The following is a 12,935-nucleotide window of genomic DNA, read 5'->3' on the forward strand; positions in this document are numbered from 1 at the left end:
CACAGGGAGAAAATGCAAACTCCACATCCAGTCACCCAAGGTTGGAATTGGAGCCGGGTCCCTGGCGCTGTGAGGCAGCAATGCACTGTGCCACCATGCTGCACTTAGACATTTCAAAAATCTCCAACAACAATTTTGTATCTGCAAGAATGAGTCCTTTAAATTGTTCTAAAAACAGAAAATAATGGAAATACTCAGCAGGTATGGCAGCATCTGTGGAGAGAGAAACAGTTAACGTTGCAGGTTGGTGCTCCTTCATCAGAGCTGGATGAGAGGATTTTATAGTTTCTAAGTAAGGGAGGGAAAGGAGAGAGGGGAGGTAATTTAAAATGGAAACTTCTGTGCAAGGGTAGGCGACAGGTCCTATTGAATAACAAAAGCGATTACAGTACAAAGCAGAAAGAGCCGGTAACGGACAAAGTAAAGAAACAAAAGATCCGACTAGAAGTACTGTTGAATTCAATGTTGAGTTTTTAAAAATTAATTTACAGGATGTGGACATCTCTCACTAAACCAACATTTATTGCCCATCCCTAATTATGTCTTGAAAAGTTGGTAGTGAGTCGCTTTCTTGAACCACTGCAGTCCATGTGGTGTACGTACACCACACCATAGTGCTGTTAAGAAGAGAATTGCAGGATTTTGACCCAGAGACAGTGAAGGAACGATGATATATTTACAAGTCAGGATGGTGTGCGACTTGGAGGGGAACTTCCAAGTGGTCGGGTTCCCAGGTATCTGCTGCTCTTGGCCTTCTAGATGGTAGTGAGCTCATGTGTTTGGAAGATGCTGCCTAAGGATCTTGGTGAGTTGCTGCAGTGCATCTTGAAGACGGTACTCACGGCTGCTACTGTGCATCAGTGGCGGAGGGAGTGAATGTTTGTGGAAGGGGGAGCAATCAAGTGGGCTGTTTTTTCCTGGATGGTGTCGAGTTTCTTGAGTGTTGTTGGAGCTGCACTCATCCAGGCAAGTATTCCATCACACGCTTGACTTGTAATGTGTAGATGGCAGAAAGGCTTTGGGGGGTCAGGAGGTGAGTTACTAATGTCAATGGCAATTCTCTCTTGTTTTAGATGGTCATTGTCTGGCACTTGTGTGTTGTGAATATTACTTTCCACTTGTCAGCCCAAACCTGGATATTGTATATAAAGAATCAGGAATGGTGCTGACCATTGTGCAGGAATCAGTGAACATCCCCACTACTGACTTTATGCTGGAAGAAGGTCATTGATGAAGCAGCTGAAGATGGTTGGGCCGAGGATACTATCCTGAGGAACTGGGATGATTGACCTTCAACAACCACAACCATCTTCTTTTGTGTCAGCTACTGAAGGACATAACGTGCCTCAGTGAAATATGAGGTGCTGTTAGTTGAGTTTCATTGAGCTTTAATAGAACAATATAGCAGAAAAAGAGTAGAGGTCAGAGTGCGAGTGGAGCAGAGAATTCAGATGGCAGGTGAATGGGATTCAGGGTCATGGTTTTGAACTGAGCAGAAGTGTTCCGCAAAGTAATAATAATAATAATCTTTATTGTCACAAGCAGGCTTACATTGCAATGAAGTTAGTTTGGGGCAGCACGGTAGCATTGTGGATAGCACAACTGCTTCACAGCTCCAGCGTCCCAGGTTCGATTCCGGCTTGGGTTGCTGTCTGTGCGGAGTCTGCACATCCTCCCCGTGTGTGCGTGGGTTTCCTCCGGGTGCTCCGGTTTCCTCCCACAGGCCAAAGATGTGCAGGTTAGGTGGATTGGCCATTATAAATTGCCCTTAGTGTTGGGTGGGGTTACTGGGTAATGGGGATAGGGTGGCGGTGTTGACCTTGAGTAGGGTGCTCTTTCCAAGAGCCGGTGCAGACTCGATAGGCCGAATGGCCTCCTTCTGCACTGTAAATTCTATGAGAAAGCCCCCTAGTTGCCACATTCCGGCGCCTGTTCAGGTACACAGGGAGAATTCAGAATGTCCAGATTAACTAACAGAACGTCTTTCGGGACTAGTGGGAGGAAACTGGAGCACCCGGAGGAAACCCATGCAGACACAGGGAGAATGTGCAGACTCCGCACAGACAGTGACCCAGCCGGGAATCGAACCTGGGACCCTGGTGCTGTGAAGCCACAGTGCTAACCACTGTGCTACCGCGCTGCCCATAAGTAATCACCAAGTCATGGTAGCATGGCAGCATGGTAGCACAGTGGTTAGTACTGTTCCTTCACAGCGCCAGGGTCCCAGGTTCGATTCCCGGCCTGGGTCACTGTCTGTGCGGAGTCTGCACGTTCTCCCCATGTCTACGGGGGTTTCCTCCGGGGGCTCTGGTTTCCTCCCACAAGTCCCGAAAGGCGTATTGTTAGATGAATTGGACATTCTGAATTCTCCCTCTGCGTACCCAAACAGGCGCCGGAATGTGGCGACTAGGGGATTTTAACAGTAACTTCATTGCAGTATTAATGTAGGCCTACTTGTGACAATAAAAAATATTATTATTATGAATTCAGTTTGCCAGTGTACCTGTGAAGTGTCACTGGGCCATTTCCAATGTCAACGGCACTTTATAAATTCAGGTTGTGGTTGAGAATCATCCAATGAATGCAGTCCATATGGCATAATGTGTCATACCCTGTCTCTTTTATTTGAAAAACACCTTATTTGAGGCATTTTCAAATATATATACCAAACAGAGTAGAAAAAAAACAACTACGGCAACCGCAAACAATCAAAGCATCTTTACACCCCCTCCAAAAATCTCCCTCCCACTCTACTCGCTGTCATCCTGGCGCCCGCCCCCCTCTCACCTCTAATTGTGAAATTGATTTCCTCTAAGTGCAGGAACTCTGCCAAATCTGACTGATACCTGAACCCATTCCCCTTCAGCCACTGAATTGTCACCTCCAGCTCTGCAAACCTCCCTCCAACAAGAAAAATCCCTAAAATATTCTATCCTCACCTGCCGCCAACCCCAGAACCTCGCATCCAACCCCGCCGGGGCAAACCTATGATTGTCGCAAATCGGCACCCACAGGGACATGCCCTCCTTTGTAAAATGCTGCGGGCACTGGTTCCACACCCTTAACACTTATACCACCACCCGGCTCATGGAGTACCTGCCGGCGAGAACGGAAGGGACACCAGCAGAAGTGCCCTCAAACTGGTCCCTTTACACAAGGCCTCCCCCATCCGCCCCCACACTGACTTCTCCTCCACTGCCCATTTCCTAACCATTGCAATATTTGCTGGCCAATAATAGTTTTGCAAGTTCGGCAATGCTAGTATTGCCCCCCCCCCCCTCCCCCCCCAGCCCCCGTCGATCCCTCTCCAAAAATACCTTCCAAGCCTATGGGGCCTTACCTGCCCATCTTGGCCAGGTCCTCCAAGGCCTCTTGCCTTTGCTGTTGGAACTTACCATTCAGAAAACCTACCAATTGCTTAGTAGACCGCCGGGCTACCAACGATGCTTCAAAGCGCTCCGCCATCTTTCCCCCTGTCATACTTTGAAAGTCCTCCTGGCCAGACTGCTGCCCCTTAATCGTTACACTCCTCATTTGGTGAGCTATAAACCACCCTATCGGAGGAGAATTCCTATCTCTCACTGTTCATGCACTTTGCATTAGTAAACACCCCTATATCGGATGAAAAGGACCAAACGATTCCACCTCGAGCACGAGCCACCAAATGTGCGATCACTCACTCCATGGCCGCCATCAGGAGTCAGTTTTACCTTGTCTCTAAATCTCTCACACCACTACACTCTTTTAAACCGACTGGAGTACGCACACCAGTGAGACCTTTAGAGGCAGTGCTGCTTCTGAAGATGCCCGGGGCGGTGGCATTTACAAACATACAAAATAGGAGCAGAAGTCGGCATTTTGGCCTCTAGAACCTGCTCTGCCATTCATTAAAATCATGGCTGCTCTGTTTGTGTTTCCAATTCCACATTCCCCATCTACCACCGATAGCCTTTGATTCCCTTGCCTAACAAGGATCTATCTACCCCAGCACTAAAATATTCAATAATCCCACCTCCACTGTCTTCTGAGGCAAAGAGTTCCAAAATTGCACAACCCTCGGAGAGAAAAAAACAATCTCCTCATCTCTGCCCTAAAATGGTGCCCCCTAATTTTAAAACAGTGCCACCCACAAGAGGAAACATCCTCTTCGCATCCACCTTGTCAATACTGTTCAGGGTCTTACATACTTCAATCAAATCACCCCTCACTCTTCTAAACTCCAGTGGAATCAAGCCCAGTCTGTTCAACCTTTCCTCAGAAGACAACGTGCTCATTCCAAATGTTAACCTCGTGAATTTATTCACTCAACCTATCCATCTGCAACCTCCTTATGTCTTCTTCAACCTCCTTTGTGTCATCTGTAAATTTAGCTACTGATTGTATGCTGGCAGGGAGATCTTTTAATTTCTTTGCATAATCCACCAGTTTTTTTAAAACTCAGTTGACAACTGCTGAAAACTACATTGAAAACCAATGTAAAATGAGATTATTGTGAGGAATGTAGTAATTTCAGATGTATTGTATTGTAGGCATTTGGTGCAGTAAGGGTTAAAAGCCTGGGTTAGAGTGTGTGTGTTTGATTGCTGCATTCATGTTTTAACAATAAATCCTAGTCTGAAAGACAACAAATCTTTTTGAAGCCGGGGTGCAATTAAAGCATCGTAAAAACATTGGGCTCAGGGAATGTTGTTTTGATTAATCGATGTCTACCCTTGTTGACAGTAAGCTCCCAAGATATGGAAAGTGGTCCATGTTGTCCATGCATAGTTGTGGATTTTTATAACTAGGTGTCAATGCTGTGTAGTTGGGCCGGTTGGTAGAGGACTTTTGTCTTACTGATGTTTGGTGTAAGGTATTCTCGTATGCCTGGGTGAAGATGTTGACGATGGCTTGGAGCTCAGCTTCCAAGTGCGCGCAGATGCCAACATCATCTGCATACTGCAGTTCAATGGTAGAGGATGGAAGAACCTTGGATCTGGCCGGCAGCAGTGGAGGTTGAACAGATTTCCATTTGTTCTGTTAGCTCCATCCTTACTGAGGGTGCGATGGAGCATTACAGTAAGGAAGAGCGTTGGTGCGATGACATAGCCCCCTACCAGTTTCCCTCGCCCTTGCAGAAGCCCCCCTCCCCCCCCCCCCCCCCCCCCCCCCCCCCCGCCGGCCAGCAGCATGGACCCTGGCCGAGTGTGGCAGCGCTGGACACAGTCCGCAGCCGCCACGCCGGGTTCATGATTTGTGGGGCCGCACGTGTCCCGCACCATGGGGAACTCGGCCCATTGGGGCGGAGCATTGTGGGTGGGCCAGCCGATGAGGCGCCAGCAGCTTTGCGACTGCACGCAGCACATGTCACGATGACACATTTCGGAGGGGACGGAGCATGACTGACCGGCGTCAGATCGGCACCGACCCCGATTTCAGCGTCAGAGCCCATTCTCTACCTGATCGCCGAACATGAATTCGCCCTAAGGAAACAGAGAATCCTGCCCAGAGTCTCTTTAAAGAGGTCTTCAGAGTGTTCCTTCCAGTGGAAACTGACTGCTTCTTGCCCGAGTCGTATGCACCCTGCGCACCACCTTAAACTGTATCAGGCTCATCCTTACACAAGAGGAGATCCCGTTTACACTTCGCAGTGCCTCACTCCATGCTCCCCAATTGATCTCCCCTCCCAACTCCGCTTCCCATTTCTCCTTGATCTTCACCACCCGCTCACCTCTCTGCTCCCCAGCCACTTGTATATATCCACAATTCTTCCCTCCCCTTCCACATCGGCTCCAATCCGCGCATGCGTGGATGACGTCATCACGCATATGCGTGAAACCCGCGCATGCACGGGCCGTTATGCCCCTCAGCCGCCCCGCGGACTGATCCAGCGGGGCGGCAGAGGAACAAAGAGTGCGCAGGGTTCGGACCCGCTGCCCGCGATCGGTGGCCACCGATCGCGGGCCCATGCCACCCTTGGCACGGCCGTGGTGCGGCCGTGCCAATAGGTGGCATGGTTCTCCAGAACAGCACTTTGCGGCCGTTTTCACGAACTGTGAGAGCAGGTGTGTTGGAGTTCGTGAAAACGGCCGTAAAGGCCTGGGAACTCGGCCCATCGGCTAGGGGAGAATCGCTGCTCGCCGTAAAAAACGGCGAACAGCGATTCATGTCGTGGGGTGGCCGTGGGGGGGGAGAATAGCGGGAGGTCGGGAAAAATGTCGGGAAGGCCCTCCCGCTATTCTCCGACCCGTCGTGGGGGGCTGAGAATCGCGCCCCATATCTTCACCGTGGACTGCACCACTGGCCTCCCTGAATACCTACTCGGAGCCATTGGCAACGCTGTTGTCACCATAGCCCTCAAACTAGACCCCTGACAAGATTCCTCCTCCATCCTAACTCACTCTTCCGCTTCTCCTTCCCACCACCGTCGCATCTTATGCACATTCGCCACCCAATAATAATGAAGCAAGTTCGGCAATGTCAACCTCGCCTGCTGCCTCTGCCTCTGTAGCAGAGTGGATCTGGCCATTCACATCGAACCAGTCTCCCTGTTTCCTGGCCGAGTGACCAAACCCTGTCATCGCAGGTGCTGATGATGGAGACCTCAAGTGTAGACCAGCCGCTGTGGGCACGGAGTCTCTGGGTCGCCAGAAATCATCAGGTTGGCAGTGAGGTGCTGGCTGAATAGGGCTGTCTTATCAGGGTCTTTGAGTGCCTCAGCGTTAATTTTCCTGCAGCTTTGTTTGTGTTGTAGTCAATGCTTTGGGGTTACATTGATGTTGATCAGAGTGGATTAGACAGTGGTCTGTCCAGCAGTTGTCAGCTCCTGTGAAGGCGTGAGTGATATGCATGAATTAGCAGTCCCTTGGACGATGACGTAGTTGAGCAGTTGCCAATGCTTGGAGTGAGGGTGTTTCCATGAGGCCCTGTACTTGACTCTCTGATGGATCAAGGTGTTGGTTATGACAAGGCTATGTTCTAGGCATTTTGTCTGGAGCAGGGTACTATTGATATTGGATTTCCTACCCCTCTGTGCCCATTACACCTCCCCAGATGTCTGTGTCCTTTCGACTCTGGTGTTGAAGTCGACAGTTAGGATTCAGTCAAAGGATTGTTGGAGGCTTGCGTAAAATACCTCTTCCAACGTTGAGGCGCACGCACTGAGGACTGTAGCACACTGGTGCTGGGCTCGGGTGAGCCGTTGAGCCATGGGGCGTTCATTTATCCCACCAGGAGAGTCTCTGAGATGGTAAACTAGTTATTTATTAATGGCAAAGCCAACCCTGTGGAGGCAGCAATCTTCTTCTGGTTTAACCTTTACAGAAGAAGGTGTAACCGCCACATTGATCCTTGAGCCTGGCCTTCCCCTGTCTTGCTTATGGCGGTGATATCACTGTTCCGGTCTGTAGCTGTTGGGGTTGTTCATAAGGGTCCTGATTCAACAATTTTAACAATTGAATTGATAAATACCAAAAGGTGAAATCATTTGCAGGGCTACGGCAGAAGAGCAAGTGCATGAGTCTCGCTGCATATTCCTGTCAAAGAGCTAGTGCAGGCACATGGGGTTGAAAATGTGTGCTGTATCACTCTGTGGCCCTATCATTTTCTTGCCCTGTAATTAAAACAATTTTCGTCGTTTAATTTGGAAATGTACGGGGGAAGAAGGCGTTTCTGCTCAGCTCCTCGAACAGCACCCATACAATCTGGCAAATCTAAAGATAGAGTAAAAGGATTTTATTGCTGAGCAAATTCTGCAGAGGGTGGACTCAAACCGATCTGCTGCCAGTTAGTTGTGCAACCATCGAATATAGAAGCAGAATTTTGCAACACAACAGCCCAAATGCGAAACCATGGCTGAGGTCTGCAGTCTTCTTGTATCAGCGATAAAAATATTTGCTTGCCGGTTATGTGCTGGTCCATCTCTTTTACAGCCCAGTTGTGATTGGCTTGAAGCCAGCTGCTGGCATTGTACAATTGGCTCCGATTTAGAAGGACTGGGTTTTTGCAGACTCCTTCGTTTGGTACTGTGTGTGACATGCATGGTTGAGTGAAGCAGGAAAGTGGAGCTGTGTCTGACAGATCGCTGCCCAACAGCTTGTGTTGCCTCTGTCTGCAGTTAATCTGACCTGGACAGCCACTGTTCTCCGCATGGGAAATTCTGCAATTGCATTTGGTAAAGGATTCGGCAGATCTGATGTGAGGCATTTCTTGTGTGTGTATATGTGTGTGTGACTCTCTCTCTCTCTCTCTCTCTAAAGACTGTAATTTACAGCCTTTGATAAACTTCCTCAAACATGCGACTTGACCAGGGACCGTGACCTGTGATGTATGACAATTGGCAGTGTTAAGCAGTGAGCTCTACCCTTGTCTGATTTCTTTGGTCGTGGTCGGATTTGGCAGTGATTTGTTCCTCAGTGATGCTTGCAGAGCGGTGGTTTTGAATCCAGCGATCACTCTCAGGAGAATTCAAGTCTGCGGAGGAAGCATGCATCTAAATGGACTGTTCAATGGAAGGTGGGGGGGGGGGGGGGGGGGGGGGGGGCATAACATTGTGTGAGAGAACCTGCAGATTTTTCCCGTTTTATATTCAATTTAATTCTGAAACTTCTTTTTCTCCTTCAGCCTTCAAGATGGTGACATTGGATTCATTCTGCTCATAGACAGAAGACAAGACAAATGGTCCTCCGTCAAGGCATCGCTGCTGCGAATCACGGTGAGACCCTTTGCAGCTCCGATTTCAGCAGCTTCCTCCTCAGGAGCAATGTCATACCTGTGAGGTGGCTGCTGAATAACAAATACGTAAATGAAAACAGAGTCACTGTGGGAGCTCAGCGTGGGATGTCGCCCTTTGCCAGGGGGAGTCTATCTGCTGAGGCAGCCCTGGGTGCCCTCTGAGCTGATTGCAAGAGTCAGGTTCCCAGTGATGCTGAGGGAGGACAGGATAAATTCACTGATCCCACTCCGGGAAAGGAAGCACTCCTCCAAGGGTGGCAACTCTGTGACACAAATTCTTCCTGCTGGGCAAGCATTGATTTTGCTTTATATTCGTGAAGCAATTTAATTCTCTTGAATGTTGGTGCTTGCCAATAAGTGGTCCTTTCATAAATGGTCCCTTTGATTTTATCTAAATCATGAGCAGCCGTTATCACTAACATAGGACGTGGGCTCGGGCTCATTTCTGTCACTCTATGTCATACCTGTGAGGTGCTGCTGAACATGCACTGACTAAATCTACATCATACTGATGTTTGAAATGTTAAGTACCAGGGTTGAGTCACCAAAACATCTGTTTCACAGCAGGAATGCAGTAGGGAATTTGTGAAATATTGTTGTGACATTGCAATTGTAAAAATACAATTCCGACATAATCTTTTTCACAGCAGTCATAGAATTCCTACAGTGCAGAAAGAGGCCATTCAGCCCGTCGACTTTGCACCGACCCTCCGAAAGAGCACCCTACTTAGGCCACTCCCTCACCCTATCCCCGACACCCAACCTGACCTTTTGGGCACTAAGGGGCAATTTAGCATGGCCAATTCACCCTAACCTGTACACCTTTGACTGTGGGAGGAAACCGGAGCACCCGGAGGAAACCCACGGTGACACGGAGAGAACATGTAAATGTCACACAGGCAGTCACCCAAGGCCGGAATTGAACCCGGTTCCCCGGCGCTGTGCGGAAGCAGTGCTAACCGCTGTGTCACCCTGCTGCCCTTAGTTTATTCATTTATTTTTATTTTGCGGGAATAAAATATTGAACACCAAGATTTCCACCTTAAGATTGCCAGACTTACAATTATTGCTCCTGAATGTTGTTGTCTAGTATAGGAAAATCAGGAAAGAGATTAATTGATTTTGAGCTCCATCTATCAAAACATAGAAGCCTATCAGTTTAAAATTGTTTTCTCTCAAATGTTAATGACACCACTCAACTTTAAAAAAAGTCTTTCATTTGTGCCTCTGGCAAGACCAGCACTTATTGCCCATCCCAATTACCCTTGAACTGAATGACTTGCTGGGCAATTTCAAAGGGCAGCAAAGAGTCAATTATATTGTTGTGGTTCTGGAATCAATATAGGCCAGACTGGGTAAGGATGGCAGATTCCTTCCGTAAAGGGCTTTAGAACTACAGAATTCCTACAGTACAGAAGGAGGCCATCAGGTCTGCATTGACTCTCTGAAAGATGCCAACTCCCCCATCTCAACCCGGTAACCACATAACCCCACCTAAGGGGCAATTTAGCACCGCCAACTCATCTAACCTGCACACCTTTGGACACTAAGGGGCAATTTAGCACTGCCAATTCACCTAACCTGCACACCTTTGGACACTAAGGGGCAATTTAGCACTGCCAATTCACCTAACCCGCACACCTTTGGACACTAAAAGGCAATTTATCACCACCAATGCACCTAACCTACACATCTTTTAACACTAAGAGACAATTTATCACCACCAATTCATCTAACCTGCACATCTTTGGACTGTGGGAAACTCATAGACACTGGAAGAATGTGCAAGCTCCACACAGTCACCCAAGGCTGGAAATGAACCTGGGTACCTGGCGCTATGAGGCAGCAGTGCTAACCACTGCACCACAATGCTGCCCCTGACCATCGGACATGTGAACCATGGATGGTAGCTTCATGGTGGCCATTACGGAGACTAGCTTTCAATTCTAGATTTATTTATTGAATTTAAGTTCCACCAGCTGTCATTGATGGGATTTGAACTCCCCGTTCCCCACAGCATTAGCCTGGGCCTCTGGATTATGCCACCATCTCCCTCTGGCTTCAAATTTCTTCAGGATCTAGACTGCTGGGTCCAGCCCTGTGCTATAATTTCCATGATGACCAGATCTCTCCCTGCATATCGACATTGGAATGGAAGAAAACCGTCCAGCCCATTATTGCTATTGTGCCGTCCAATGAGATTTTCCCTGATTTTTGCCTCTGCTCCACTTACATGCCATTCCTCCTTATCGCCCGGCTTACCGAACAGAACTCTTATCACATACCATTCAGTAAAACTCACAGGATCAGCAGGATGGTGGGGAGGGTGTTGGGTGGTTGCAGAGAGAGAAAGAGAGAGAGACTGATTGTAGTATCGAGGGAAAGGATTCAGAATCTTTGGGAAATGGGAGTGAAGTCAGACAGAATATGGATTGATGGTTTTTTGTTTAAACTGTGCGACTAGTGTTGTCCAAAATGCTTTTTTTACATTAACTGGACACTTCCGTGATGCATGGCAGAGAACATAAGACCATAAGACCATAAGACATAGGAGCGGAAGTAAGGCCATTTGGCCCATCGAGTCAACTCCACCATTCAATCATGGTTGATTTCAACTCCATTTACCCGCTCTCTCCCCATAGCCCTTAACATATTTCCTGTTCCCATTGTATAACAGCATCAATCAAATGGTAACACCAAAGGCATCTCAGCCCCCCTTATAACTGGCACATGAAGGACTCCCACCAATCTATTAACTTGTCTTATCTCAATCCAAGCATTGACTGACCCGACTGCGGATTTCTCGCATTTTCCATTCATCCCTTCAGGCGAATCGTAGAATCCCTACAGACGGAGGCCATTCGGCCCATCGGACCTACGGCGACCCTTTGAAAGAGCACCCCACCTCGGCCCATTCCCCGGCCCTATCCCTGAAATCCCGTTACCCCACCCAACCTTTGGACACTAACGGACAATTTAGCATGGCCAATCCACCTAACCTGCATATCTTTGGAGTGTGGGAGGAAACGGGAGGAAACCCACGCAGTCACCCAATGCCGGAATTGAACCTGGATCTCTGGTGCTGTGAGGCAGCAGTGCTAACCGCTATGCCACCGTGCCACCCCGAATATAAATGATTCCACAGCATTACTTTGAAATGAGCAGGGGATTACTCCAGTGCCATTACCAGCATTTATCCCTCATCCAACACCACCAAAATCGCATTGACAGGTCATTTATTTATTTATCACCACCAATTCATCTAACCTGCACATCTTTGGACTGTGGGAAACTCACAGAGACACTGGAAGAATGTGCTATGTGTAAGTTGGCTGCCAATTTCCCCGCAATTCAACAGCCTACTCTTTGAAAGTATTTATTTGACGGTGAATTGCTCTGGGACGTAGTAAGTACCCGAAAGTTGTTATATATGTGTGTTATTTATTTTCTTTCTCTATGTTCACTCTGAGAAACATTCAGTGTTGTTATACTCTTCAGCTGTTCATTTCAAACTCAAATTGATTACCGACAAGTGGACTGGGTCAATGGGCCAGCACCAGCCATCTTACCTGCTGCCGACCTGCAAGTCCACCTCCATTTTCTCATGGGCCTTTTTGTGAATTTAATTCTTCACTCAAAGGGAATTGTGAATCTTTAGAATTCTCTACCCCAGAGGGTTGTGGATGCTCCATCGTTGAATTTATTTGAGGCTGGGATAGACAGATTTCTGGTCTTCCAGGGAATCGAAGGATATCGGGAATGTACAGGAGATTGGAGTTGGAGTCGAATGTGTTTAATGATTGTACTGAATAGCAGCGCAGGCTCGATGGGCCAAATGGCCTCCTCCTTTTGTTAATGTCCTTTATTTTCTTTCTTATTATAGGGATCATTCCCAGGAAACCTTCAATTGATTCTTGTCCTTCGACCTTCAGGCATCTTTCAGAGAGCAATCTCTGACATTGTCCTGAAACTTAACCGAGATGATTTTAAGCTGAAGGTGCCGGTAAGTGAGTTTTCAAATAACTAGATGTGATCCTTGAGAACATGAGAACATTTTTAATCCAATAAAATATTGATCCACAGTATTAACCAAGGATTCCGATTAGGCTAGTCTTAAGTAGGAGGACAGGGGGGATGGGGCAGGGGAGGGCAAAGAGTGGAGGGGCAGAGGGGAGAGAGGGGAACCAGAGGAAGGTGAGAAGAGGGGAGGGAGGATGGGAGGG

General features: G+C 48.0%; 1 protein-coding gene across 3 annotated transcripts in view; it reads left to right on the plus strand.

Moving 5' to 3' along the window:
- Positions 1 to 12,935, plus strand: part of mcf2la (mcf.2 cell line derived transforming sequence-like a) — a 250,504-nt gene that overhangs the window by 141,244 nt on the left and 96,325 nt on the right. For all 3 annotated transcript variants that reach the window (XM_038802762.1, XM_038802761.1, XM_038802760.1), the window contains exons 4-5: positions 8,602 to 8,692; positions 12,596 to 12,715. In XM_038802762.1, the coding sequence (XP_038658690.1) occupies positions 8,602 to 8,692; positions 12,596 to 12,715 (211 nt within the window). The remainder of the gene's footprint in view (positions 1 to 8,601; positions 8,693 to 12,595; positions 12,716 to 12,935) is intronic.

This window comes from Scyliorhinus canicula, chromosome 7, assembly GCF_902713615.1.
Source record: "Scyliorhinus canicula chromosome 7, sScyCan1.1, whole genome shotgun sequence".
NCBI classification, from domain to species: Eukaryota; Metazoa; Chordata; class Chondrichthyes; order Carcharhiniformes; family Scyliorhinidae; genus Scyliorhinus; species Scyliorhinus canicula.